This window comes from Caretta caretta, chromosome 16 (genome assembly GCF_965140235.1).
Source record: "Caretta caretta isolate rCarCar2 chromosome 16, rCarCar1.hap1, whole genome shotgun sequence".
Lineage (NCBI taxonomy): Eukaryota > Metazoa > Chordata > Testudines > Cheloniidae > Caretta > Caretta caretta.
The window spans coordinates 12,506,885-12,534,540 of NC_134221.1; the positions used below are offsets into that span (position 1 = coordinate 12,506,885).

Below are 27,656 nucleotides of genomic sequence, written 5' to 3' on the forward strand. Positions count from 1 at the left end.
AGTGGGAATCAAAGCAGGTGATCTTCCCACCTGCACAATAGTCCCCCTGGACTTTGCTGCCGTTGGGCCACAGGGCTGTAGGAGACCCTGTGGTCATGTGGCTCAGAGACGGCACTTGTCTCTCATTCTTGCTCCTTGGTTACCCCCGGGAACGTCATGCAGTGGTGTTGCAGGGCTAGCAGCCCTTGATACCACACACTGAGAGAGACACAGGTGAGCTGAGCGGTTGGAGCAGGGGAATCCAGACACCTGGGTTCTCTTCCCTACCTCTTCTATTGGCCCTTTGCCTCCTTAGGCAAGCCAGGTCACTTCTCTATGCTTCACTTCTTTCCTCTGTAGGTACCTGCCTCAGCAGGCTGATAAGAGGATTTGTTAGTGAATATTTGCAGAGTGCTTTAAGGATCCCTGCTCCGCTAAGCACTGATAAACTAGGGCTGGATTCCACCACCGTCACTCACACCAAGTAGAATCTTATTCCACTGTTCTCCTGAGTTCCTTCCATGGCGTGAGTGGCAGAATCTGACCCACAGCCAACGTGCTGGAGCTGTGTCTCTGGGCTGGCAGTGGAGGCGATACAGTCATGTCTCTGTGCTCGGAGGCTGTGCGCTAGCATGGAGAATATGGCAGGTGAGTCATGGCTCAGTTCAGCAGGCCCCGCACGACCGTGCTTTGCGAGAGCAGGTTCTGTAACAGTGGAGGCTACACGGTGCTGGCTGCCAGCAAGCAGAGGGAACGTGGTGTACCAGTGCTGGAGAGAGGGGCCTGGACGCTGAGCTGTGATAGCACCTTTCCTCAGGGTGGGCCAGGATCATTAGCTCTGTGTGACAGGCTGGATCAGCCCTATGGTCCAGCGAGCCCAGTGTCAGGTATTTGCAGCCATCAGTACCAAAGGCTTCAGAGGAAGGTGGCCCCTCACCCCTGAGCACAGCCAGGCCTTGCTCACTGTCTCCTTGGACTGCAACATATGCAGATGTCGAGCACAGTAAAACCACGGCACCCACCAGTGTAATGAAAGCGTGAGTCTCTGAGCATAAACACGTGCCAGGACTTGGGCTATGATGTCCTGCTAGGCTCCTGGAGGGACAAGCGCCTCCCTCATCTCCATCCTTCCTCCTAGTACACCAGAACCATGAAGCTCTCCAACAAGAACAGGCAGAGGTGATTCCAGCACTCCACAGATTTCATTGCTGCCCCTGCTCTGCAGAATCTCACCCCCCAATTCTCCCTCTCTTTTCCCTGCTGTCTCTCACCCCACCTTGTCTGACCTGTGTCTGCTTCCTTCCCAGAGCATGCTAACAGGCTTGATGTATTACCACCCTGAGGACCCCATTGACTACCTTGAGCGTTGCTTGCAGAAGGTCCGGGAGCTGGGTGGTCCCGAGAAGGTGCAATGGGACACTTTCATTGGCCAGGAGCGGCGGACCTTACCCCCCATCAATGGCGGGCAAGGGAAGAAACCCATTTTCTGGACAGGTGAGCTGCATCTTGAACTGGTGTCTGTTCAGAGTGAGGGGGGATCAGGGGCAGGACTGCTTGTGGGCAAACTTTCTCAGGGGCCTGAGTACGTGCAAATGCACACAGATCCCAGTGCACAAGCGTGAGCACGTCTGCCCATGGGTTGGCACAGGCTTGTGTGCACCTGCACATGCCCGGACACATACCTGTTGCTCAGCTGCATGCATACCTTAGCAGGCTCATCCATGTGTTCACACCTATATCCCTATGTGCCACTCAGGTCAGCTCCTCAGTGTATCAGCACTGTAACCACCTGAGTGGGCCGTGTGCAGTCCACTGCAGCTGATGCATTGCCCCTGGTTTCTCCTACAGACCCCCTTGCAGGGCCATACCGCCGGTATGGGTGTCTGCCGCCCATCCAGAGCCAGTTCTCCATCGAGAGTGACTCGGACATGACAGAGTCCACTGGACTGATCCAGGAGTATGACGTCTTCAACCCCAGTAGACCCCGCCCCAAAATCATCTTTGTGATTGGTGAGAAACTTGCTTTCCTGCAGCTGTAGGATGAGCTGTGCAGTTTGGGTAATCCCTCTGGGGAGAGGCGGAAGAATAAGTGAGCATGGGAGAGCGAGAGGGAGGGGAGAAGAGAGGCAGAGGAAGGATGGGGAGATAGAGATGAGAGACAAATGAAGAAACATACTGTAATCTCCAGCGGTTTCCCTATTAGACAGCCACATACTAAGGAAGAGGACAATTTGCAAGCCTCAGTTTCCACATCTGTAAAATGGGCATAATGCTGTGCTGCTTTGCTGGGGGCTGGAAAGGATTCATTCATAAATATGTGTTAAACACTTTGAGATCCTGGAATGGGAGGCGCTGGAGAAGGATCATTATTCCCCTAAGGATGGCTTCTTCTCCTCTGTTTCCCCACCATTCCTGATGAGTTTGGAGGGCGTTTGGTTGTTGTCTCCATTATATATGTTGTTGCTAGCGTAGCTATTTTGGGGGAAATGGCCTCTTACCCCTTTAATGTCTGCAGCCAGCTTGTCCCCACACTTACATCGGTGAAACTCCACTGGTTTCCTCCTGATTTACACTAGTGTAGGTGAGAGAAGAACCAGGCCTTAGTATTCAATGGTGGGAACTCAGCTGCCTTATCAGAGGCTCCTTCATCAGTTCAGTGAAGAAACCCAAAGCTGGTTAATCCCATATTGGGGAATTGACCCTGGCACCTCTGTGTTGAATGCGCATGCTGCAGACAACAGAAACAGGTGCTTGATAAATCCCATAAGTATCTGGGGAACCAGGAGTAGAACCCGTGTTCTCTTGCTCGAAGAACACAGCAATTACCACTTGAGTTTTTCCTGAGCTGCTAGTAGGTAACTTACTTGCACACATGTACCCCTTGGGGAGAACCTTGGCAGGGCAAGGAAAGAGCCTCTTGGCCAACGCTTGGGGATGCTCAGGCATGGATGCCTCTTTGACCTTCTCTTCTTGGCAGGGGGCCCTGGCAGCGGGAAGGGCACTCAAAGCACCAAGATGGCCTCCCACTTCGGCTTTGTCTGCATCTTGGTGGGTGAGATCCTGCGCAACCAGCTGATCCACCATGCCACCAGCGACAGGAAGTGGGAGCTGATCGCCAAGATAATCGCCAATGGGGAACTGGCCCCACCAGTGAGTCATGGCCAGAGCTTTCTATCACTCCTTCAACGCAGCCTGAGGGGGCATCCATCCAGCCCGCAACAGACTCCCTGCCTTCTGCACTCATGGTCCTGAGGCCTCTTCTGGCAGCCTCTGTCTGGTCAACAGGACCCTGCCGGCTTGGGGCAGATGTTTCATGGCCCCACAGCCTGCTTGGAGAGGCACCAGGGAAATATTTTCCATGCTCTGCCCTCCCACTTTTGCTGAGTTCATGTCAGTGGCTGCTCCCAGTGCTGGGACCTGGGACACAACACTTTCATGGTGGGGAGTCCTGTCTCCCATCGATCTGGAGCTGGTAATAGCACCCTTGGTGATGCCCACAAGATAGTGGGCAAAACAGTAGCCTGTTTCGGCCACCCAGTGTCTCTGTTGGGTCTTGTTTGGATATATCCTCAGGAAAGGTGGTGGCAGGTCAGCCCTGGGGGACCAAGTATTGAGCTATCCATGGGCTAGCAGCCTCAGTGCAAGCTTCCCATGCTACCCAGCCAGGCTGCTTCTCTCTAAGGTCAAGAAGGGAGTGTGACCCGTGATGCCTAGGGCAGCCTCACTGGAAATGCCAAGGTCAGGGCAGGCTGCAAAGGGAGAGCAGATACTCCCAAGCCTGGGCGGTAACACTGAAGTCAAACTCCCTAACCAGTTACAAACTGCTTCTGATCTCTCCCACTGGTTATCAAGAAGCAAAAAAGAAATCACACAACCCCCTTTATTGCATTCCCATTCTTTGGCTCCCAGTCAACACCTAGGTCCAGTACAATGAGAAGTTATTTAAAAAACTCTGCTCACATATACAAAATGTCACAGCCACGTTACCAGGTCAGTATAGGTTTGGATCTTACCCAAAATACCACGCTGCCAGCCAATCCTTTGGTGTCTAAAACTAAAGGTTTATTATAAAGAAAAAAGAAAGAATAAGGAGAGAGATGTTAAATGGTAAAACAGTCACATATGTACAAAGACTTCAAAATCCATCAGGTTCCTCGCAGTATTGGTGAGTTTGCTGGCTTGAAAGTCCCTCTGGAACACATCCACAGCTTGGATGGGTCATTCAGTCCTTTGTTCAGAGCTTCGTTTGTAGGAAGGTTACTCCAAAGGTAAGAAGCAGGACTGAAGACAAGAAGCAGGACTGAAGACAAAATGGAGAAGATGCAGCTGCCTTTTATAGTCTTTTGCCATGTGGCCTGTGCTTCCTTTGTTCCAGACACAAGCTGCCCAGCATATGGCCTGGAAGCCTTAGAGTTCTGTCCACAGACATGCCCTTGCTGAGTCATAAGGTGTAGCCCTTGAACCTTTCAATGGGTTCACTGTACGATTGATGTTCCTTGGTGAGCCATCAAGCAGGCCCAGAAGCATGGCACAAGTTTTAAATACAGACATACATACATATCTATAACTCCTAATACAAAGGTGATACAAACAAGATTATCATACTTGCCAAATTATAACATTTTTGCAGATACTTGACATGGCATATCTGGCACAACTCATTGCAATTTTACAATATTGGTGTTCATAATATACTAACGTGTCCCCCAAATTCCATACAGCGTCACAGGGAGTTACGGAACCATAGCCCAGTCAGGTGTCTCTGCTGAGCCTGCCAACAAGGGGACAATTAGTGTCAATTACAATGGTGGGTTTTGTGCTCTCAACACTGTTCCATCAGGAACCGGACTGAGACCCACCAAACTCATGTCCCATAGGCCATCTGGCAGCCACCAACTGGGAATGACTTTTGGGTTCCTTCTGAGCCGGGCTGGGTTCAGCCCAGTGGCCTGTAGGTGAGAGGCTCAGTCTCCATCCCCCATTACGAGCCCCTCGAGAGGTCTCTTTGCCTTGCAGGAAACTACCATTGAGGAGCTGAAGCAGCAGTTCATTAAGCAGCAAGACGCCAAAGGCTTCGTGGTGGATGGGTTCCCCCGGGAGATAGGACAGGCCTTCACCTTCGAGGAGCAGGTGAGGTGCAGCTGTGGAAAAACAAAGGGGCTTTACAAGCCTTTGCTGTCCATCCTGGGCTGCCCCTTTCCCTGTGCCCTCATCAGGCACCAGCTCCCTGGGGCCTTCTCTGAAGGTGTGTCCCTCTCCTGGCACCCTCTGCCCCGGGCCTCTCCGAAGAGCATCCCCTCACCTGGCACTATATTCCTTGGACATGCTGCTTTGTCCTTTCCTTTCTCTGGTTATTGCATGTTGGCCGAGCCCCTCCATGCTGCCCCCTCCCCCCCTGGCCTCAGGACGTGTGCCCCAGCTCCAGGCTCTGCTCTCTGAGGACACAGGGCACGGCTTGGCAAAACCCAACTACACAGAGGACAAAGACCGTTGCTCTCGGTGACCCTTTGCTGGCCAAAGGCAGGTGCATGGCTCAGTTTCCCCCTCCTCTCCTAAGACACACACCTGCCCTGGGTGCCAGCCTGGGTGCCCTGGAGCTGCCACGGTAGTGCTGCTCCTCTCCGAGGGCATGTCAGGCGCCCGCTGTTATTCCCGCACTGCTGGAGGACGATGGGAGCCCGGCCAGCCCTACAGAGGGAGGAGTAACATCTGCGCTCAGGGTCCCAGATGGGATCATGATCGACTCACTTCAGCCCAAGGGTCCTGGGAATGCCTGGACCCTTCTAGTCCCTGAGGGACAGGGCCACACTGATTCAGGGATGCCACGGGGCTCTTCAGACCCCTCTGTGGGATGGCAGGACTCATTGGAGACCTGCAGCTCCTCTGTGGAAGGGGGGCGTGTTGATGTGGAGGGGCTGGCAGCCATTAGAGTCCTTTGCTGATGGGGTCTCAGCTCCCAAGGAGCCCTGAAATCCTCAGAGCCCCTGTCAGGCCCATCAAGGACTACCCAGAGCCCCCTGTAGGGAAGGGATCACCACTGTATTGCCTCTGAGTGCTTGTCTCTCTCACTGGCAGATCGGCTCCCCAGACCTGGTGGTTTTCTTGGCCTGCTCCAACCAATGTCTCCGGCAGCGTCTAGAGAAACGGGCGCAGGAGCAGGGCCGGCCGGACGATAATGCCCACGCCATTGACCGGAGGGTGGAGACCTTCAAGCAGAACATCTCGCTGATTGTGAAATATTATCAGGAAAAGAGCATCATCGTCCGGGTAAGGCTCCGTTGGGGCAGCCTGCGCCTGGATTGGGACACAGTCTTTCCCACTGAAGCTGGTCTAGTTAGTAGTCCCAGACACCAACACTTGCACAGATCCAAGCCCTGGGTCTTGATGTCCTGGTTACCAGCTTGATTTAGGGTCCTGACACATACTGGGTCCAGGTCTCTGGTACTGATCACAAAGGGTAAGCATGGGACATGCTCACAGGACCCTGGCACTGACCTGCCTAATGTGCACTATGGCCCTGAGGTCTCGTTCTTCTGAGATGCAGGTGGGATTCACTGTGGGGGAGTCCTGAACCCCAGCGTGGAGTGGAGTTCCCGGTCTCCCTTCCCCCACCACACCCCTCCCCCACCCCCAGAACCCGGCTGATGGCTGTCTCGGTCTCCCCTCTTTCAGTTTGACGCAGACAGAGAGGAGGAGGATGTATTTGGTGACATCAGCGCCATGGTTCAGGAGCGGCTCTTCCCGCATGGCATTGATACAGCAGGTGAGAGCAGAGCCCCTTAGGTGCACTCAGGACAACTGGCCAAGGAAACTGGGCTGCTTCCGGGCACACAGACCCCTGGGAGTTGTAACTCCATGTCCAGATGGGACCCCCCCGGCCTGCTCTGCACAGGGCGAGCCCCTTACGGCCGGCTTTCGGAATCTGAAGTAAATCTGGGGGCTCCCATCCCCTCCTGCTTGTGCAAGAGCCATGGCATAGCTAGCGGGGGAGGCGATGGAGGTGCTCCGGCAGTGATGCACCCCAGAGTCTTTGTTCCCTTCACGGGAGTCCCTGCAACTTGGAGGCAGCTCCGGCCTTTGGATTGCGTGAGCCCCACAAAGCTGGTGCGCTTCTCCCCCTGCCCCACATGTCTCCCTGCCCCGCCGGCACTCTGCAGTCCGGCTTGTGTTGCTGATTTGTCTGGGGTTCGCCCAGTGGCATCATGAGAGAGGTGGGTGGGAGACTTGACCGCTGACTTCTGCACGGGCCAGGGAGCAGCACTCAGCTGAGCTCAGGGCATCCAGCTGTCCGGGTGATCCCCAAAACCCTCTAGTCCCTAGGGAATCAGCGCAGCCTAATGGTTAGAGCCAGGACGTGGGAGACGAGAGGGCTGACTCTGTACCTGGCCCTGCCATCAACTTTGTGTGACACTGGGCAGTTCCCCTCACCTCTCTGCTTTCCCCAGTCTGTACAATGGTGAGAATGATACAGACCCGGCCCACCAGGAACTGCGAGGGCTCATTAATGAGAAGGTTTTTTTTAAAGGCACAAAGATACCTTGGGCACCCAACCGCCATTGAAAATCAATGAGACGTGGGCACCTCAGTGTCCTTTGTAAGCCTCCCCCTTGGTGCAAAGTGCTTTGATATTCCCAGGTGAGAAGGGCAGTGTCGTTGTTCTGGTCCCTGCGTGCAGTACAAGGGAAGAGAAGGGAGTGTCTATCTGCCCGCTGGAGGAACAGTGACTGGCAGAGACCATCTGCCCTCGGAAGCCCCCACCGCACTGTCCACCGTGGCCGAGCGGGGCTGGGTCGCCGGGGTGACATTCTCATCTTGGGGCAGGCTCCATCCTTGTGGAAGCCTCCCCCACCGTTCTCTGGGGCATGTCACCACGCCAGGCGAGGGCTCTGCAGATTTCGCTGCCCTCTGCTTTCAGGGCGTCTCCGCTGGGAGCCGGAAGGGGAGTCCATTTCCAGAGACAATGGGGAAGAGTCGCCTAAAGCAGCAGAGATCCCCGGGATGCTTTTAACCCATTCCAAGACATGCCTCATCCTGTGGGAAACAGGAACCCGAATACCCCGTCCCCAGGCTCATTCCGAGCTCCTGACCTCACCTCAGTGTCTGGCAGGAACAAACCAGCAGGGATGAGCCCATCTCTGCACCAGGCAACACAGAACCCCAGGGTGATTTTTGCATGAGGCTGGCATGGAGGGCATTGCACCCGCACAAGTGCCAGTGGAGGGATGGAGGGAAGCAGCTTGTGCCTCCTCTCTGCATAGGCTGCTGGGGTCCAGGCAGCTCATAGCACAGGCTAGGGCAGCCCCAAGGCTGGCAGACTCTCTCATTCACAGTGCCCCCCGCCATCCAACCCACTAACCAAACACACAGCTGTTCCCCTAGAGTCTGAAAATCTCCCCAAAGACCCCACTTCCTGTAGCTACCCAGGAGACACTACTGCCAAGTGCAAAGCACCTTAGAATATGGGGTAAGCCATACTACCTCAATAGGGAGACTGAGGCACGGAGGCATCATGTGACTTGCCCAAGGTCACATTGCAAGCCAATGGCAGTCCAGAATAGACCTCAGAGCTCTTGACGCCCAGGCTGGTGTGCTGCCCACTGGGCCATGCTGTCTGCAGTACATAGTCTGTGCATCTCTGCCTCCTCCTGGACAGTTTGGAAAGGATCTATTAATGTGGCACCCCCCCTCCCCCCCAGGCATCTACCCTGCAGGGGCTTCCAGCTCCTCTCTGATTCTTCCACCATCATTCCCACTGTTCTAGCTTGCTGACGATGCCCATGTGCCCACACACACACACTATGCACGGACCCTGGGCTAATCTCACAGCGACATTGAGCTCATCCCCACCCACGCCTTTTAATATCTGCGGCAGGCAGCCACTGTTGCTCTGCAGGGCCCTATTGATCAGCCCTTCAAATCTCCCACTCACTGTGCAGTGTAGCCTTTTGCAAAGCAATCCTAAGAGGGTGCCAGAGCTCAGAGGTCCCTGGGTCCCTGCAGCAGCAGTCTGATCCTGGAACAGATTGGCACAGCTGGCTCCGATGACCCTGAGAGGAACACGGAAACGCATGTGTAGTGGGTGGAAGGAGCCAGGGATGGGATGGGGGTTTCCTAAGGTACAGAGGGTTAGTTATGGCTCTGATAGACAACTGCACTTACGGATGCTGATCTGACAAGACTTCAAACCCGTCCCATTGCTAGCACTCCCCCTGTGTCCCCCTGTCACCCCCTCACCCCCATCCCCTGAACCCTCGGGGTATTTGACATGGCTTCCTGGTGACTGTTTATCTCTCTGGTTTAGGGTCTCCGCAGTTGGCTCTGTTAGACTCGCCTTATGGTGCAGACAGAGAACATCCTCAGGAGGAAGATGAGGAAGGGCAGGTAAGGCCGCAGTGACGCTCCCCAGGCCCCAGCTAGGAGCCTAAGGGAGATGCCATTGGAATTTCCAGGCCCGGGATTGGAAATTAACAAAACTTCCTCCTGAAGGGTCAAAAACAGGAACCAGGGACGCTCCCGTGGGCCTGTGGAAACATACTGCAGAGTCCACATGCTGGAGCCATCAGCAGCCAGTGGGCTGAGGTCAGGAACAGCCGCAGCACAGAGCAGGGAACAGAGAATGCAGGGTGGGCGGTGAGCACCCGGAGAACGCCAGGGGAGGAGAGAGTGGAGCAGGTAGAGGAGGGAAAGGGAGCGTAGGGGGATAGAGAATGGGGAAGGGGTGCTGCTGGACGGGATCCCAGGGAAGAGAAGCGGCGATGGATGGTGAGCCCCAGATGGATGGGCCGAGTACGCCTGACAATTCTAAGCAACTCCCTGGTGGAGGGATGGAAGGGGCGGGAGCCCTGATGTGGGTCTGTGTGTGTTATGGTGCGTGAGCTTTCTAGGAGATGGGAGAGGAGACTGGCTACCGGGAGAGCCGTGGGGCGAGTAAGCAGCTGCAGGCATGTGGTGCTTGGGGAGCTCGGAAGGGACTGCAGTTTGACAAAGGGAACATTTAACATTGAGCTGGGCTGCTGTGGGCCGCACTTTAAACCCTGTCTTACCACGGCTGCAGCTCCCTGATTGTGAGACCCCCTCACTCACTTTTTTCAGACACTTTAGGCACTATGCATGCACAGGGGGGCTAGCCCATCCCTCACACGGCGTCAGCTGTGCTGAGCCGGGCAGCTGATGCTGTTGCACCCGGGTCTGCTCCAGAAGGATCCTGGCTCTCATCAGCGCAGTGGGGCCCGGGGCAGTGGGCAGGATGGCTGCTTTTTCACCCCCTGCTGATTCCAGATCACCTGCATCATGCCAACCTGGGGGCCCTGTTTGGCTGAGTGGGTGTGGAGGAGATGGAGCAGCGCTATGCTGCGTTCACTCTGCCCTAAACCCACCCTGGCCTGCAACCTCCTTTTCCTGAGGAGACTAGCCCTGCAGCAAACGCCTGGGGCAGGCTGGACAAGCCTCCCCCACCAAAAACAGTCCATGTGGGGGCAGGGAAGCCTCCCCCATGACAGCCCCAAGGCAGCAGAGAGAGTCAGTTAAAGCCAGCCCTGGCCTCTGCCCATCTCTGGCTCGTCCACCCTGGGCCCTGCTCTCTCCTGCTGCTGTGTTGACTGCAAGCCCGGCTGAGTGTCAGGGGCCTAGTTCCTGATCCCAGCTGGTGAATTGCCCCCAGCCACCAGCAAGGAGGGGCGTGTGTGGGTGGGCGTCAGGCGGGAGGCAGAGCAGCTGGCCTGAGCCATCACTGGATTGTCTGGGAGACAGAGGTGCAGCGTCGTCAGGCTGGGCTGGTTTAGCTGGGGCAGGGGAATTAATTCCATGGGGCCCTTGTCTTGGGGCCGCTGTGGGACGGGCTAGCCCTCAGTTGTGCAGCTTCCACTTTGGAGCCTGCCCAGAGGAAATGGTTTCTAATGGCTCCGCATCCAAACGCTGTCATTGCTTGAAAGACCAGCCTGGGATTATAAACCACCTCCTCCCTCTTCTTCCTGCCCACCGGGGTGGTTCCTTCAGGCTTGCCTCACACAAGATTGCAAGCTACTAGAGGCAGGGACTGTCTCTTGCCATATGTCTGTACAGCACCTAGCACAATGGGGCCCAGAGCTGGCACCCGGCTGTTCTCATGCCTCCGAGGCAAGGGGCTGTATTAAGGCACAGGCTCAGTAACTGTTATGCTGTCACTGCTCGGCATCACTTCTTGGCATTCAGAGTAAGTGAATACACACAACAGAAGTACATAAACAGTGAATAATCCAGGAGTAATAACTCAAGGTGCTGAGTGGCCTTTTTCATAGTATTCTATATACACCAGGGACTTGAGCCTCGCAACTCCCCTAAGTACTATCCCAAGGGGAAACTGAGGCACGGGGAAGTGATTTGCCTGAGGCCACATGTCACGGAGTTCCTGGGCGATGCTCTGGAACTGCTCCCCATGAAGTCAGTCAGGACTCTGGGGTAGTCGCCTTTCTGTGAGCAGCCTGTCTTCAGGACACACAGCTCACACAGCTTCCACCTTCCTGGGTCTGACCTCGGAGCATTCAGCATCCTCTGCCTCTCCGTGCGCTTCCCACAGCGAGTCCGCTCAGGCGGTGCTCCTGGGGAAGCCAGAGGGTCCTGCACCCCAACTTCGCAGTCAGACGTGACTCTCAGCCAGCCAGTAAAACAGAAGGTTTATTAGACGACAGGAACATGGTCTAAAACAGAGCTTGCAGGTGCAGAGAACGGGACCCCTCAGCTGGGTCCATTCTGGGGGGCAGTGAGCCAGACAACCACGTCTGCACTTCACTCCATGTCCCAGCCAGCCCCAAACTGAAAAACCCCTCCAGCCCCTCCTCCTCTGGGCTTTGTTCCTTTCCCGGGCCAGGAGGTCACCTGATTCCTTTGTTCTCCAACCCTTCAGCTCTCACCTTGCAGGGGGGAAGGGCCCAGGCCATCAGTTGCCAGGAAACAGGGTGTTGGCCATTCTCTGTGTCCAGACTCCTGCACACACATGCCCTCTAGGGCACTGCAATGATCATACACCCTTACCCCACCACCTAGATACTTAAGAACTGCCTAGGGGAAACTGAGGCACCCCCACACTATTCAGAGGAAACATTAAGAACAGTCCCACTTCGTCACACCACACAACAAGGCAGTGGGCAGAGCTGGGAATGGAAGCCCAGTGTCCTGCTTCCTTCTTCTTCATGCTTCCTTCTTCCACCTGGACACACAAGCAAAAGGGAGTAAGACGAAGAAGATCCTACAGCAGCATTTTAACAGCTGCGCTGCCTGGTACACTGGATGGCTCCCCCGTCTGGTTCTGCTGCCCCCATGCAGTAGGCAAGGTCTTTGTGGGGTTGCTTGCCCTGGTGCTGCAGCAGGGCCCAGCAGTGCAGGGGTTAGCTCCCCCAAAGCACTGTCCCTTGTTTGGGTGCAGTTCTGGAGGGGAGGGGACAGGAAGAGCTATTTTCACCTTCCATCAGACGAACAGCTAGGTCTGAGCAAGGAGACGCCCTTATGGTCCAGAGTGGCTGCTGTCTGAGCCGCAGCACGTCCCCGGACGGAGCTGTGCTGTGCCTCTCTGGGTGCCTGGCAGATGGCAGGAAGAGGCTGTTGTAGCCAGAGTATTTTAGCCACACCTGCAAAAAATGCCCCACTTGGTGAAATAATGAGCTCTCCCGCTTAGCCTGAGCATGGAGCGGTTTGGTCTGCCCCCCCCTTCTCCCCCCAGGATGGTACTTCCTGGGGAGGTGCGGGGGGTGGGGGGGGGATTTCCAGACAGTTCCCAGGGGTGAGTCCCCACTCGCCACATCACAAAAGCTGACCTCCCCCGGGGCCGACCAGCACATGGAACAGTTCCCCCTTGAGCCCTAGAGGGGGTCCCCCCAGGGCACATTTGCAGGGCTGCATGTGGGGAAAGCTTGCCCTGCTGCTGCTCATGCCACATCTGATCTGGGGATCAGTGCAGAACCTCGCCCCAGGGCTACCATACCTGCCCCCTGCACGCCAAACAGGGCTGGGAAGGGGGTCAGGAAACGGCACTTCAACCTCCTTTGTGGGTGCAAACGTGCTGGGCCCCCTTCTGGCCTCAGTCACAGAGCTGCAACACTGCAATAGCCCTACAAGCTTCAGGGGACTCACCCTGGATGACGGGCCAAATTCTGGCCCTGCCTGTTGACTTCAATGGGAGCAGGATTGGGCCCCAAGACCTGAGCTGAGCCTGGCCCCATTCTCCCTGCTGTAACTCCAGCACCTCCAGCCAGCTCCTCTGTGCTCTCGCTCTCACTGGGCTCTTTGTCTGCACCATGCACTCCCCCCTTCTCCCCTAAATCATTGCTATGCAGATCACATCCCTGGGAGTCAGGTGTCTCTCTGCTGGCTCAGCTCAGAGGCTGTGAGAAATCTCCCTCCCGGCATGCAGTGCGAATGACAGTGTTATATGTAGAGTAAAAATAGCCAGGGAGGACATGCAGGGCAGCTGGCTGCACAGAACCGGACCTGGTTGCTCTCTGCCCCCTTGCACTTCTGCATCCCAACACTGAGAGGTCAGTACGCAAAGCCCCCAGGGCCTGCGCAGGAGGGCAGGGGAACAGGGTTTTGCTGGGTTTTGTTAGAGGGGAGGGTTGCTTTGGACCCCTCCCGGCTGCTGCTCAGAGTCTTGTTTTGTTTCCCATCTGCTCTCCCGCCCCAGGAGCCAGACGGGGGGGTGGCGGGACGGTTATTTGGCTTGTGAGGCAGCTCAGGGCGGCTGCTGGCCCTGGCAGACTCTGTCCGTAGCTGTTTGTCACGGGCAGTCCAGATTCCCAGCGCTCCCCGGGCGAGTTGATGTTTATCCCTTTGCTGGCTGCTCTGCACACGTGCACTGGGTGTGCATCTGGGTTCGCCTGTGACTGTGGTGAAAGCTCCAGTCTGGAAGTGAGGACTTCTGGCTTCTGATCCCAGCTCTGCCCTGGCCGCACAATGACCTTGGGCAGGTCATGTGACTCCTGTGGCTCAGTTTCCCCATCTGGATGACAATACCTACCTTCCCCCACACCCAGGCAAGTCGGGAGGCTTAATTAAGATTGTCAAGGGTGCCTTGATTTGCGCAGCTGGACTCTGCAGGAGCAATACAAAGTCTATTATTCCTGGTACCTGCTTGTGACTTTGGGCCGGGCTTCTGGCGTGTCCATTGTGTAGGTGGTGCAGCGTGGCTGAGCTCTCTGCATGCCTGCAGGAGTCAGTGCATGCGGGCAGTATTGGCTGTGCCTTGTGAGTGTCGGCCTGTGGTAGCGGGTGGCTTTGCTGCTCCCTGTGTGTGTTGTCTGCCTGGTTTAGTGGCTGTCGGCTCCCCTTCCGTTCTCTGGGCATCTCACCAGTCTGGACACAGGACGGGTCCAAGAGTGGAACAGCCGTGGGTGTAGCAGGTTTGAAGGCTGTTGTTTTGACTGAGCTGTGGGAAGCCCAGAGCAGGGGGTGTTACAGTCAGAACAGAGGAGTCTTGGTGGAGCTCTGTGGGGCTCTGGGTTGAAATGAGGGGGTTGGGGATTCCAGCTTGGGATTGTGGGGTGTTGGCCGGGCTGTGGTGGGAGAGGGGCTCCAGGATAGATGACGCTGCAGCTCCGGACTGAGGTGCATTGGCCAAGTTGGGCAAGGCGAGGGGCTCAGGACGGGACTAGCTGGGTAGGGTTGCAGGTCAGGATCAGTGAGAAGTTGGGAAGTTTGCAGTCTCCCTGCACTATACTAATAGCCCCTTGCTGTCCTAGGCCCTGAATTCGCTCACTGGTGATTGGAAGAGGACTCCCCAGCCACACACCCTGCCATCAAGTGGAGAGAGAGTGGCTGGCAGGACCCCGCCCCCCTGCTAGCACTTCCCAGTCTTCCTTTGCACAGAATTCCCAGCAGGGGTGCTGGGACAGTTTGTATAGGGGGGTGCTGAGAGCCATTGAATGGAACTGTAAACCCTGCATTTGATGGAAACCACTTACAGCCTGGGGTGCTACTGCACCCCCAGTTCCAGCACCTATGGTTCCCAGTTCCCAGCTGGGTTTCACTGGGGTTATCTTGGAAAGAGCCGCAGCTTCCCGACGGACAGGGCCTTGTGCTTTGCAGTCAGGTGGAGAAGGAGTGTGGAAGTGGATATTGTTCTGTGGAGGCCCAGAGCCAGGTTCATTGCCACCTGGAGACATTTGGAGTTGCTTTTTAATTTCTTCCCACCAGTCAGATGGCTGTGGGGTCAGGGCAGGTTACCTGGAGGTGTTGAATCGCATGGGGCAGTCACCAGCAACTGTCAATGTGTTTAGGTAATAAGGATGGCAATCTACAGGGAGAGGTGTATTCATTTGGGCTTGGGAGATGATGCATGTGTGACGAGTTCCCCCGGGGTGCCACCTGAAACTGGGGTATCACTGAGTTCCCATGACCCACCAGCCTGGGCTCCCTCTCACACTGTGCTGGTGTGACAAGTTGCTAAGCTCTCCAAGCTTGTTCTTTAAATCAGCATACACATAGGTGGGGACACACCCAGCTGCAGCTGCTCACAGATGCTGGGATCAGCTCTGCATAGGAAGGCTCAGCTAAGGCACCTCCCCGTTCCCAAGGCGTGCACCCTCCTCTAGAATGTAAACCCAAAGTTATACTGTCTTGCACTGCACAGGGAACTGTACACCGTAAGCTCATAAAATTCACCCCCTCCCTCAATGTGGAGAGAGATATGTTTTCTGCCCCAAGTTATAATGTCCACACACTGGTTTTAGACAAAACAAAAACAAGTTTATTAACTACAAAAGATAGATTTTAAATGATTTCAAAGGATAGCAAACAGATCAAAGCAGATTACCCAGCAAATAAACAAAAACACAATCTAAGCTTAATATACTAAAGAGATTGGATATGAGTAGCAAATTCTCACCCTAATTGTTAATTTTGGCAGTTCTTGAGGGCAAACTGCACTTGTTTGCAGCTTAAAACGCCAGGTATACCTTTCACAGGCTTGAAACCCGTCTAGCCTGGGTTCAGCCCTTCTCCCCAGTTCCAGTCCTTGTTCCTCAGGTGTTTCCAGCAGTCTCCTTTGGGAGTCAGAGAAGAACCCTGGTGATGTCACTCCCGTGCCTTAAATAGCTTTTGTATATGGCGGGAATCCTTTGTCTCCAGACTTAGTTCCCACGCCTTTCAGTGGAAAAAACACTGGTATTCCAAGATGAAGTCCAGTACCAGGTGACTTGGTCACTTGTCCCTGTAGGGTCACATAACTCGGAGGCTGTTTGTAGCGTCCTCAGGAAAACTTCCCAAGAAGGCTCCCCAGAGGGAGATTAGCATCTTCTAAGACCTGTTGTTTTCCCTAATGGCCCTTCCCAGCCAGCCATCTAGACTGATTGCATTCTGTCCAGTGGGCATTCCCCAGGTGTAAACACATTTGTAATAGAGGCATAGACCATATTCCTAACTTCAGATACCAGAATGCCGCATGCATACAAATAGGAGAATCATATTCAGCCAAGCATAACCTTTCCGATGACATCTCCCATGACCCATCTTGTATAAAACACCTCATAGTTACGCCATAATCATATCATAACAACATCTCTATGAAGAATATGGGGCTTAGGGTCACAGCATGTTCTGAGCCAGGGATTGCAGAGCCCAGACAGAGCATTCCCCTGGCTTCTCTGCTACCAATACGTGGTGGATGCCAGACAATCAGCTGGCAGGGAATCAGAGTATCAAGATAGAGTCCATGCATCCAAACATCACTCTAACCGGCAGGTACCTCAAGGGCTCCTGGCTGCAGGGCTAACCATGCAGCACCATTCCTGAGAACTACGGTGGCTTTTCAAAATGGAAAAATAGTGGAGCTAGTCATTGGTAGTATGGCTGCACCCAGACCAGTCAGGAGCAAGGCCACGCCGTGCTTGGTGCTGTACAAACACATGGGAAGAGACAGGCTCTGAGCTTACAGTGAATGTGTGACTCTGTATGAATGATCCTGCAGCGTCTGCAGGCTGGGACCACATGGCCTCTGACAAGCCCTAGCTAGTCTGAAGATGGAGATTGATCTGTTTTTGAACAGGAGTCTCTGACGGGGTTGCCTGTGACAACAAAGCACTGGACTCAGTGACCCAAGAGGTCCCTTCCAGTTCTGTGTTCCTAAAGATGATTCTCAAACGATTCTCCCTCTGCCTAGTCTTATCTGCCTAGGGGTGTTGGTTTTGTACCGTGCCCATCACTGTGGTACCTGGTCTGGGGATCAGCAGTGGTTGATGGAGCCTTTGGTGGCATGGGCAGAATGGAGCAGCGTGAGAGCCGTGTGGTGAGTGTTGGGAGAGGAGGGGGCTATCCACTGGCCTTTCTCCTATGGCACAGTCAGTAGAGTGAGGTAACGGCAGCCTACCGCCCCCTGCAATTGCTGATACCCATGGGGGGATGCCGTCTCCACTCTGTGGGCTCCATTATTAGAGTCGCTGGCTTGATCGCATTGATCCTGTGGGGCCCTCACCTCCCTTTCCACTCGTCGGCTCCAATGGGGCACTCAGCCCCTCCAAGGATCGGTCCCATAGATGCACTCCAGCTCTGACAGTGTCGGCGCTGCTCCGAGGGCCATTCCCACACGGGGGAGTCGCCCGGTGGCCCAGACTCAAACTGGGGAGCAGCAGGACCCCAGGGGAGGTGGAAAGGCCCGGCATGCATGGGAGAGGAGGTAGGGCAACTCTCCCAAGTGCCCTAGTTACAGGGCCCCACCTAGCAAACAGACCCTGACCCACCACCAGAACACCCCAGCCCAGAGAGGGTGAGGCACACGGGGCTCCCACTTGCCGGATACAGGGAAACAGATGGGATCTGAGCTGGCACAGCTGCCGACTCTGATGAGCACTCTCAGCTTCAGGGCAGCAGGAGCCCTCGGTCGCCTGCTCTCTAGGTTAATGTCCCTGCTCACCCTGGCCCTGCACAGCATGTGAAACCAGCCTGCCTGGTCAGGGACCTGAGGTAACGCCTAATGAACAGGGATACTCCCCGGGCAGACAGGGTGGCTACCCCCAGGCCGTGGGTGGGGAAGCAGAGGCAGGTAGATGGAGCGTGACCGGCCCAGCCTGTCCATAGCAGAGCCAGGCACAGAACCCAGCTCTCTTGAGTCCCAGGCCCCGGCTCTAACCGCGGCATGGCATTGTCTCTGGCGCTCAGCGGCATAGCCTGAGATGCAAAGGCTGCAGGGCCCCATTGAAGGCCAGCAGGCCTGGTCTTGCAGCTCCTGAAAGCCAATGGGAGCTTTTGCTTTGGCTTCAGTGGGAGCGGGGGCAGGCCCGTGGCTCTAAGGAACAGGGGAGGGTGGGGGACATGGCTGCGGCAGTGCTGGGACGTCACAGCAAGTGGCTCTTGCCCCTAGGAGGGGTGAGCTGGCAGCACTGGAAACCCCACCTCTAATGTGCTGCCCCCTTGCGCTGCTCTCTGGTGTGGGAGGGAACCGGGGAGGGAGAGGGGCTGAGGGGGCTACGGGCCCATTTTGCTCAGATGGAGGGGTCAAACCACAGCTCTGTGCTCAGAGCCTCCCTTCTCGGGGCTGAGCGAGGCCTGGCTGATGGAGGGGAGAGTCTAGGGGTGTCAGACAGGGGGCTGGCTACCCTGCCATTGCAGCCTGCTGAGCTGAAGGAGCACAGATGCTGCCAGGCACCGAAAGGGCTATGTTGGGCATGACACTGATCTGAGCCAAGAGGTTGCTTGTCGGGGCATTTTAGGATTAAACCTGCCCTGGAGCCACCAGTGTTTGGAACGCCTCTCCTTCCCCAAATATTGCCCTGCAACCCCAGCTGAAGCTCTTTTCTCCAGCCTCCATGGACTCCTAGATTCCTCCCCACCCACCGAAAACAGAACTGTCTCCTTAGCCTCCCCCATCGACTTCCTCCCGGTGCCCTCGTGGGCCCATGTTCAGCCTTGGCATGAGCAGATGCAGCTCCAGAGGAATTGCCCCTTAGGGCTGGATGAGGCCCAAGGCCTCACTGACCTCTCACTTTGGGCCCCTCTGGTCACAGGGCAGCCCCCAAGGGCTTCATGGGGCTGAGATGCAAGCTGGAGGGCAGAGGCTAGTCCCTGTGGAGCTGTTCAACACGCCAGGGGAGCTGAGGGGCCGCTATTTCCACCCTCCTTTGGGTTGCTGCCACCTTTGCCTTCCTCTGACTGACTGCTCATGGGGGAAAGACTGTGATTCTAGCTGGCTGCTCCTTGGGGCCAACCCCACCCTGGCACAGGTGTGGACGTGACCTCTGCAGGATTTATGCCTGGGCCATACTTAGAACCCCAGAGCAGGCTGAAGCTGAAGGGCACCTGCCCTTTTTAGGCATGGGCTGGGGGCTGTAACCTGACCTCTGTTCTTCCCCACTGAGGCTGGGCCTGCCCGGGGGAGGAGGCGTTAGCTCTGGAAGGGCATGGATCTATTTTAGGGATGGGCTACCCAAGCTGTTTTTCATGTGCTCCCTAATGCGCAAGGCCTTTTCAGGCTTTCCCTACATTGCTAGGCATGAGGGTGGCCCTGACGTGCCAGGCAGGTTTGCTGCCCGTAGGCGACAAACACAGGTGAGCAGGAGGGGATTGGGCCCTGGGATGCCCCCTAGTGGCAGGAATAAGTGAAAACACAAGGCTGATGAGGAACCCAGAACCCTTCTCCGAGCACCTGGATCCCATCTTACTGAAGGGTGAGAGCTGCAGTTCTGTGCACCGGGGGCCAATGGGGGTGGGCCACTATGTCCAAGGCTGGGGGACTCCTGTAGTTGGGTGAGGGAAGAGGAATGGCTCTCTATGGGGGCTGGGCAGCTGCGGGAGTGTGCCCAGGAGGTTCAGTAAGTTGGCTGCTGCGTGTGGGAGATGGGTGGGGAGGACGGGCTGTTCTGTGTGCGGGGGGAGTCCAGGGTTGTGTCTTTGCTCTTCATACACAACAGGGGAGGCAGAGGGCTGGTTAGTCCTGTCCCCAAACGGCACACATCCTGCTGCGCTGGCTGCTTCTGAAAACATACAACATCCACCACTAGAGGGCTTGCGAACTATCCAAAGGGACACTGCCCTGTTCCTGCACACTACAGACTGGAGTAAGGCCCTGTCTGCATCAGGGGGAAGCGCGGTTTGCACCAATGTAGTTGCCCTGGTGTCAAAGGGGATTTACACCGACACCCAGGGTAAGCTGCACTTGTTCCACTCGCGCGGGGCGTCCCCTCTGGTGCAGCTGCATCGGCATAATAACACTAGTTCAATAACCCCCAGGGTAGACCCACAGTCAGGGGGTGAAAATGGGAGCAACTCCACCCTCACTCCAAATGCATCGGCCTTCTCTCCAGTCCCCCCCGGATGCTTCTCTTCCCCATGCTCCCCCTAGTGTTTACATACCTGTATTGCATTTACTCACTCTCCATTCAACACACATTAATTCAACATTGCTGCAAGGAAATAGGGCCATGCAGTGACCAATGTGTAGGAATTCTACCGGCCCCCACCAGTTTAACTCAGGGTGGAATTTGGGCCCTGTACCTTTAAGAATTTGCTTATTTGGGTGGACTGTCAATCAGATGTGTTAACTTCCTGCAACAAAGGAAGCTGAGAGCTGATGAGATCTGGTCACTGAGCAGCGCAGGGGCAGGTAACAACAGGTGTCCGATGTAAGCATTATGTTTCCAACCTAAGGTGGCTGCATCATAAAGCTGTCAGGCCAAGATCATTCCTGATGTGACACCCAGGGGTTAGCTTGGCCCCTCAGTGGAGTAAAGTCAGCTCTACTCAGGTGCTCTGTAAGGGTGGAGCCTTGATCAGGCTGTGCAGGGGGCACAGTGGAGGCTGGGTCATATGACTTCCTCTCTGATCTCTGGGAAAGGGAAGCTGTGAATTCTGGAAGTGAGGTCTGAAGCGTGCAAGGTCTGTGTGAGAGAGAGCATCCCTCGAGGGGGTTCCTATCACAGGGGTGTGGTGCCGGGCTCACGCATGCATACACCAGTTGGCTCTGTTTCTAGGTGAACGCAGCGATGCCAGCTCTGGCAATTTTATCACAGGATACCTGGTGTTTTTCTTAAAGCCCCAGGTCTTGGAGTCATGTGATTAGATGAGAATCTCAGTTTTTGTTTGTTTGTTTAAAAAGCCAGTTTGACAAGCTTGAGAACATGAATCCAAATGCCGCCCAATGGCTCAGTAACCAAAAGACAAAAAGACCCCAACACTTATGATTTTAAAAAGTCTCATGACTCTGAAGGAAATCGTCTTTTTTGGGGACCTGACTCATGATTTATGAACCCTTTGGACTGGCCATTCTAGGCTGGAGAAAAGTGACACAAGTTCTCCCTGCATGTCAGAGAGGTTTGAACAGGGGCTGGATGGGTCTGCTGGCACTCTTAGTGATGGTGACTCTTTCTGGTTTGGGGGCTAATACCTGAACAGGCACCTCAACCTCTTGAGGTCCCTTTCTAGCCCTACATTGCCAGGATTCTCTGTGAGCCCTGGAGGATGGGGAACAATTTACCAAGGGTCCTGTTGGATTCTCCATTACCGGCAATTTTAAAATCGAGACTGTCTGTTTTGCTAAAGGATCCGCACTAGGAATTATTTGGGGGAAGTTCTCTGGCCTGTGTTACACAGGAGGTCAGCCTAGATGACCACAAGGGTCCCTTCTGACCTTGGAGTCTGTGAATCGAGGTAAACTGCCCTCCCCCCTAGGGAGTCAGCAAGGCGGATGTGCACTGTCAGTTGCTGAAGATATCAAGGGAATGGGGGCGGGGGGGCCTGGAATCATGGCTGGCTACTTGTGGGGAAGGGAGGGCTGAGTTAGATAAAGGTGCATGAGAAACATCTGCATGTTCCAGCTTCTGGGGCTCCGTGAAGGCAACCAGGTCTCTCCATTTCTGCTGGAGCCCCGAGCCACTGCCCCACCCTAGCCGGGCAGGGCTGGGTGAGGCTTGCTATGGACCTCAGCAGCATGACTTTGTCGTCTTGAGGATGCAGCTGACTTTTGGGATCAACAAAACCTGTGGTCACAGAGTGAGGGGAGGGGAGGGGATGCAAGACAGCCCCAAATGGGACTGATCGTGTCAAGGCAGACGTACAGCTGAGCATTGGAAGGGAATTTGGGGTCTCTCTTCTAGTGGGGAAACGTACTGAATAATGCAGCCCTCAGCTGCCCCCACGATCATGTGTGTCCAGTACTCAGGGCTAAGGGGGTGTCACCCCGAACTCCCTCTACAATGTCACAGTAGTAAATTTTAAAGGGGTCCTGTTACCCTGCTTTTCTGCCCCTCTTGATTCCTACCCTGTAAACAGCAGGCCCACGGAGATGCAATATTACTGTCAACTTGGTTCTTGCCTCATAGCAAACCCTCTGGGATGAGTATGTAGAGAACCCAGCAGGGAAGGTCTATGTACATGCACTCGCACCCACAAGCCCTCCTGTGCCATTGTGACCCCATTGGGTTGAGTGCAATGACACTGTGCCAGGGAGAGGAGTTCATCATTCATTAATCAAACTCTGTGGCTTGGCTTTATCTAAAGCTCTTCCTCCAAGAGCTCCCCTTGCATGCCACTGGCTTGGAGCGCTCCAGCCCCGGGAGACTTTGGAGACTCCGGGGGGGAATGTCCAATGCTCTTCCTTTAATCTGTCTAAGGAAGAAGAAGGCTAAACTCGCACTTCGTATCCCCTCCGCCCCAAGCTATTCCAGATGCCCCAGTTTTCCCCACTTCACCCCAGCGAGTCAAAGCACCCGTCACCCTCTTAGTTTCCACCCCCAAACTCAGCTTGAGAGCAGCTAGTCCCTCAGGCAAACGCTGCACAGTGGAATCTGCCTGCTGCCCTGGAGACATGGCTCAGGGCTCCCAGCTGGGCCCATAGCAGAGTCTAAGCACTGACTGCTAGTTATGCCAAATCTTCACCAGAGCACCAGACCAGAGTGCAGTGCCCAGGAGAAGAGACCTGACCGCCTGGCTGAGGGTGGCCCTGCATCCCATGGGGGGGAGGAAATGGGGCTGGAGAAGAGGGAGCAGGAACAAGGGGGGGTGGGAGCGCCCCCCAATGGCCAAAGCAAGGCTCTCCACCTGCCCTCCAAGGAGCGGGGTGTGCTGGTGATCCAGTTGGCTCAAACCCAGGCCTCTTGCCTGCTGGGGCGGTGCACTAAGCCCTGGGTCACGAGGCTGGAACAGGTTCTGTAGGATGCTTCTTCATCCCCTGAGCTCCCGCTGTCACCGAAGCAACGCTTATGAAACATGCAAAGGCAGCCGCCAGGCTCCGACACCAAGTGCTGCTGCTGTGACAGGCAGGACTGGATCAGCCGGGCTGGTGACCAGGTCTGACTGACGGGGTCTGTCCCCGTGCCCATCTCTGGCTCTCTGATTTCTCGCTGCTCAGAATCTATCTCACGGTTCCTGTCTCGGGTGGGTTTTGTCTCCTGTGTTTTCTCTCTTGCTTTTTCTCTCCCTCCCTGGGTGGAAGAGGAGGCAGGAAGGGCTGGTTGTCACAGTGACGTGCCATAGGCACTGAGGCACTCCCAGGTGGCCGGGGGACTGCTGTTCTCTGGATCAGACCGGGTAGCAGAAAGCAGCTAGAGGAAGGCTCTGAAGTGTCCGTGTCCATCAGGTAATGGTATTGCTGGTTCAGAACCGCTATGCTAGAACGGGCTATAGGCTGAGAGCCTTCTGAGCTGCAGGGGAGGTTGGGGCCTCCTCCTCTGAAGTCTTCGGACATGTCTTCAAATGCACCAGCTTCCAGTAAGTAGGTGCCTGATTGCCAACCAGCCTGGGAGCCTCAGGAACCTGCACCTCTGTCCCCAGCCCTGTCAGTCACTCTCTAGAACAGAACAAGGGAGCAGTTACTAGGGTGCTGTGTTTGTGGGCCTGTGCCATTCGTGTGTGGGTAGCCATGTGTGTGCAGGGGAGCTGGCGTGTTCCTCTGCTCCAAGATACTGGCAGCTGAGCAAACAGTGGGAATCACCTTCTTCCATTTTCTAGGAAATGTATTTGAGAGGTGGGAAGAGATTGAAACCCAGTGAGCTAAGGGGGAGCATGGGCCCTGGGAAGCATTAAGGACTACTTAGCCTCAGGAGGAAAGGGACTGGGGCTGTTTCTGAAGGCCAAACCAGCCCCTTCCTAAAGCCCATAGCTGACCCCCCAGGCCCTCCTGCACTGTCTAACCAGGAGTTCTGTTTCCTTTCAGACTGAAGAGCTTCTTTGCCCAGATCTTCTGAGGATGGCAACAGGTGAGAGCTCCCTTTCCCTGGCTTGGGCGTGGCTCCTTCTCTCCACGCATCTGTCTCCATCTTACTAAGGCTACATCCAGTTGTCTAAGCCCATAGCAATGGGCCTGAGCCCCCAAGTGCAGATCCAGGGTATGGCTGGGGGAGGGGAGGGATGTTGGATCCAGAGTTCTGGCTCAGGGCCATCTCTGCTAACCAGGCTCAGGTTCTGTTGTTGCGTTATCCCCTTTTAGAAACCTTGTGTCCTTCCTTGGTTCTCTTCCTCTTTTCCACTCATCTCCCTGCCAGCCCAGAACAGCGGAAATGCAAGGCTCATGCATGCTGGAAGGATCAGGAGCCGGAAAGAACTAAGGCACCTCCCTTGGACAATTGGTCCTGGCTGGCAGCATCCATGCGCGGTCCTTGCACTTGAGCCCAGTATGAGGGCTCGCAGCTGTCAGGGTGTTCCCCCTCTCCCTCTCTCCTCTTTGGGTTTCACCTGGGTCTTCACCTGCTCTAGCCTGGAGGCAGTGGGTTGCTCTCTGCTCTGTAAACACAGAATAACAGCCCTAGTGACTAAGGGACACGGCCCTGGCAGCAGCAGTACGTCCCTGGTGTCCCCACCCTGTCCTGCCGTGAGACCTCAGCACTGGCCTGCAGGGACCGTTTCTAGGGCCGAGAGGGGAGTTCAGTCTCCATGGCCCTCAGTCAGTCCCTGGCATCACTACTGCCAAGGTTGCCGATTAGTGCTGGTTATGAGGGTGGTTTTTGTGAGGCTGGCACTTGTTCACTAGCAACTGGACTGAGAACCACTCAGCTTGTTTCTCCCAGACCGGAGAAGAGCCATCAGATGATCAGGGAAGTGATTATTCCCCTCTATTCAGCACTGATGAGGCCACATCTGGAATATTGCATCCAGTTTTGGGCCCCCACTACAGAAAGGATGTGGACATATTGGAAAGAGTCCAGTGGAGGGCAACGGAAATGACTAGGGGGCTGGGGCACATGATATATGAGGAGAGGCTGAGGGAAATGGGATTGTTAGTCTGCAGAAGAGAAGAGTGAGGGGGGATTTGGTAGCAGCCTTCAACTACCTGAAGGGGGGGTTCCAAAGAGAATGGAGCTAGGCTGTTCTCAGTGGTGGCAGATGACAGAACAAGGAGCAATGGTCTCAAGTTGCAGTGGGGGAGGTCTAGGTTGGATATTAGGAAAAACTATTTCACTAGGAGGGTGGTGAAGCACTGGAATGGGTCACCCAGGAAGGTGGTGGAATCTTCATCCTTATTGGTTTTTAAGGCCCGGCTTGACAAAGCCCTGGCTGGGTTGATTTAGTTGGGGTTGGTCCTGCTTTGAGCAGGGGGTTGGACTAGATGACCTCCTGAGGTCTCTTCCAACCCTAATCTTCTATGATTCTGTGACGACTTCGTTACTACCAACCTGAGCCAGTGACAGGCTATACAACCGAGAGCCAATCCCCTGTCTGTACACCTCTGTCTTTGGCTCCCATTGCCATGGGCTCTGAATATATCCTTACAGCCTCCCTAGTGGGTGGTGAAGTATTATCCCTGTTTGATAGGTGGGAACTGTGGCACAAAGGGAGTGAGGGATAACAATTTTCAAATATACTCAAGTCCCATTTTCAAAAGCGTTGGCTTTCAGTGAGACTTGAGGCTGCTACGTGTGGAAACCACTTTGGGCTGGTCTACGCTGGGAACTTACATCAGCATAGCTATGTCTCTTGAGGATGTGAAAAATCCACCCCCCTGAGAGATGCAGCTATATTGACCTCACCCCGATGTAGACATTGCTAGAAAGAATGCCCTCCGTCCACCTAGCTACCGCCTCTCAGGGAGGCAGATTAGCTACACCAGTGGGAGAACCCCACCCATCACTGTAGTGAGTGTCTCTGCTGTAGGATTTGAAGTGTAGACAGAGCCTTTGAAAATGTGGGACTTAAGTTTCTAAGTCACTTGAGCATTTTTGCAAATGTTATCCATAGTGCAAATCTGTGACAGAGCCAGGAATTGAACCCCGTCCTCTGGCTCCCTGTGCAGTGCCCTAACCATCAAACAGCCTTTTCTCCATTCCCAGTTTTGCTCCAATTCCTGAAGAACATCCCCAGTGTCTCAGACAAAAACAATGAGGAGTCCTGTGGCACTTTAAAGACTAACAGATTTATTAGGGCATAAGCTTTCGTGGGTAAAAAACCCACTTCTTCAGATGCATGGAATAAAAATTACAGAAATGGGCATAAATATATATTGGCACATGAAGAGAAAGGAGTTCTACCTTGCAAGTGGAGAACCAGTGTTCAAGGCCAATTTAGTCAGGGTGTATGTGGTCCACTCCCAACAATTGATGAGGAGGTGTAAATACCAAGAGAGGGAAAATTGCTTTTATAGTGAGCCAACCACACGCAGTCCCGCAGTGTCTCAGCCAGTGCTTGCAACCATGGCTCTGCCTTTCCCTGCATGAGCTCCTTGGCACAGTCAGATCTCATCTGCCAACGTGATCAGAAAGCATCTTAACTGCCAAAGGCCACCCTGTTCCCCATCTGCTCGGAGGTGTAATTTTAGAAGGCTGCAATCAGAAGACCTCTTATTGCTGGGAGCTGCAGACTCCAAGCCACAGCCAGCTCTGAGAACATCTTCCTTTATTTTTAGCACTTCTGCCTTGTCCTTGCGACACTTGAGACAGGACCATTCACCCAGCTTTGAAAATGTTCCAGCGTACTGTACCTGGGGAGAGGAGCTCCCTATCAGCTCCAGGCACTGGAATTAATGGTGACTTCGAATTAAATTGCCCACTCCCAGAATGACTGTGACGCTGAGGGAACCTCTCGGTTGTGGAGCTGGGATGTTGGCCCAATGTGAATTGGGGGAGGGGGGCAGCTGGGACACTGAGGTTGCAACTTTTCTGAGAGGGTCAGTGGTTGCATCTCTCTTGTCACTCTGGCTTTTTGGAGGAGATTCTTTCCTGGGTGGGGATTTATAGCTGCGGCCAAATGCAAGTGAGCCGGCCCTCCTGGTGCTAATCCAGCGTAATATTTGCTGTTGTGCGTGGCATGGGGGCCAGATTCTGCTCTCAGTCACACTGGTGTAAAGCTAGAGTAACTCTGTGCATAGGCTGGGGGAGTCGTCTAGGCCATCAGCCTGACCGCTTTTTGGCCAGGCCAAACCAGAGTGACACTGAAGCTCCCACCCACCACAACACCACGCATTCAAATATGGAGGGGGTGGGTGTAGGGGCTCATGAGCCGGGGGGTGGGAGGGTCAGGCTGCTGGTGCAGGGGGCACCTGAGAAGGGAAGAGAGGGCTAGGCAGGGGTGTGGCATAAATCTGTTCCCCCCACACACACACTTTAAGTGGTGCTTCACAGCCCCTGACTGTATGTACACCTGTGCAGTTACTCCAGCTTTATATTGGTGTAACTGGCAGCAGGATTTCACACAGAGAGTTTAATGGCCAGAGAGGGTGGGCAAGGAAAAGGGGAATGCGTGTCGGAAATAGTGGGCATGTCCGCGGGTGGACATACCATGGCGGGTGGGAATAT

The 27,656-nt window shown here is 54.9% G+C and overlaps 1 protein-coding gene and 1 long non-coding RNA gene across 7 annotated transcripts in view; one reads left to right on the plus strand and one right to left on the minus strand.

Moving 5' to 3' along the window:
- Positions 1-27,656, plus strand: part of AK1 (adenylate kinase 1) — a 40,969-nt gene that overhangs the window by 2,908 nt on the left and 10,405 nt on the right. Inside the window, exons 1-9 of one of the 6 annotated variants that reach the window (XM_048822988.2) lie at positions 439-627; positions 1,287-1,473; positions 1,828-1,989; positions 2,957-3,129; positions 4,996-5,109; positions 6,055-6,246; positions 6,652-6,742; positions 9,281-9,360; positions 24,086-24,128. In XM_048822988.2, coding sequence (XP_048678945.1) covers positions 1,290-1,473; positions 1,828-1,989; positions 2,957-3,129; positions 4,996-5,109; positions 6,055-6,246; positions 6,652-6,742; positions 9,281-9,360; positions 24,086-24,128 — 1,039 coding nt within the window. In that variant the 5' untranslated portion in view covers positions 439-627; positions 1,287-1,289. Of the gene's footprint in view, positions 1-438; positions 628-1,286; positions 1,474-1,827; positions 1,990-2,956; positions 3,130-4,995; positions 5,110-6,054; positions 6,247-6,651; positions 6,743-9,280; positions 9,361-13,331; positions 13,488-13,845; positions 13,983-23,365; positions 23,510-24,085; positions 24,129-27,656 lie in introns of those variants that run through there. The other 5 variants (XM_048822986.2, XM_048822987.2, XM_048822993.2 and 2 more) reach the window with 5 other exon arrangements.
- On the minus strand, positions 3,846-13,291 carry LOC125623503 (uncharacterized). Its single transcript, XR_012665291.1, has 3 exons — positions 13,084-13,291; positions 8,909-12,163; positions 3,846-5,120 (listed from the first exon to the last, which is right to left on the minus strand). It is a non-coding gene; the product is annotated as an uncharacterized LOC125623503 (long non-coding RNA).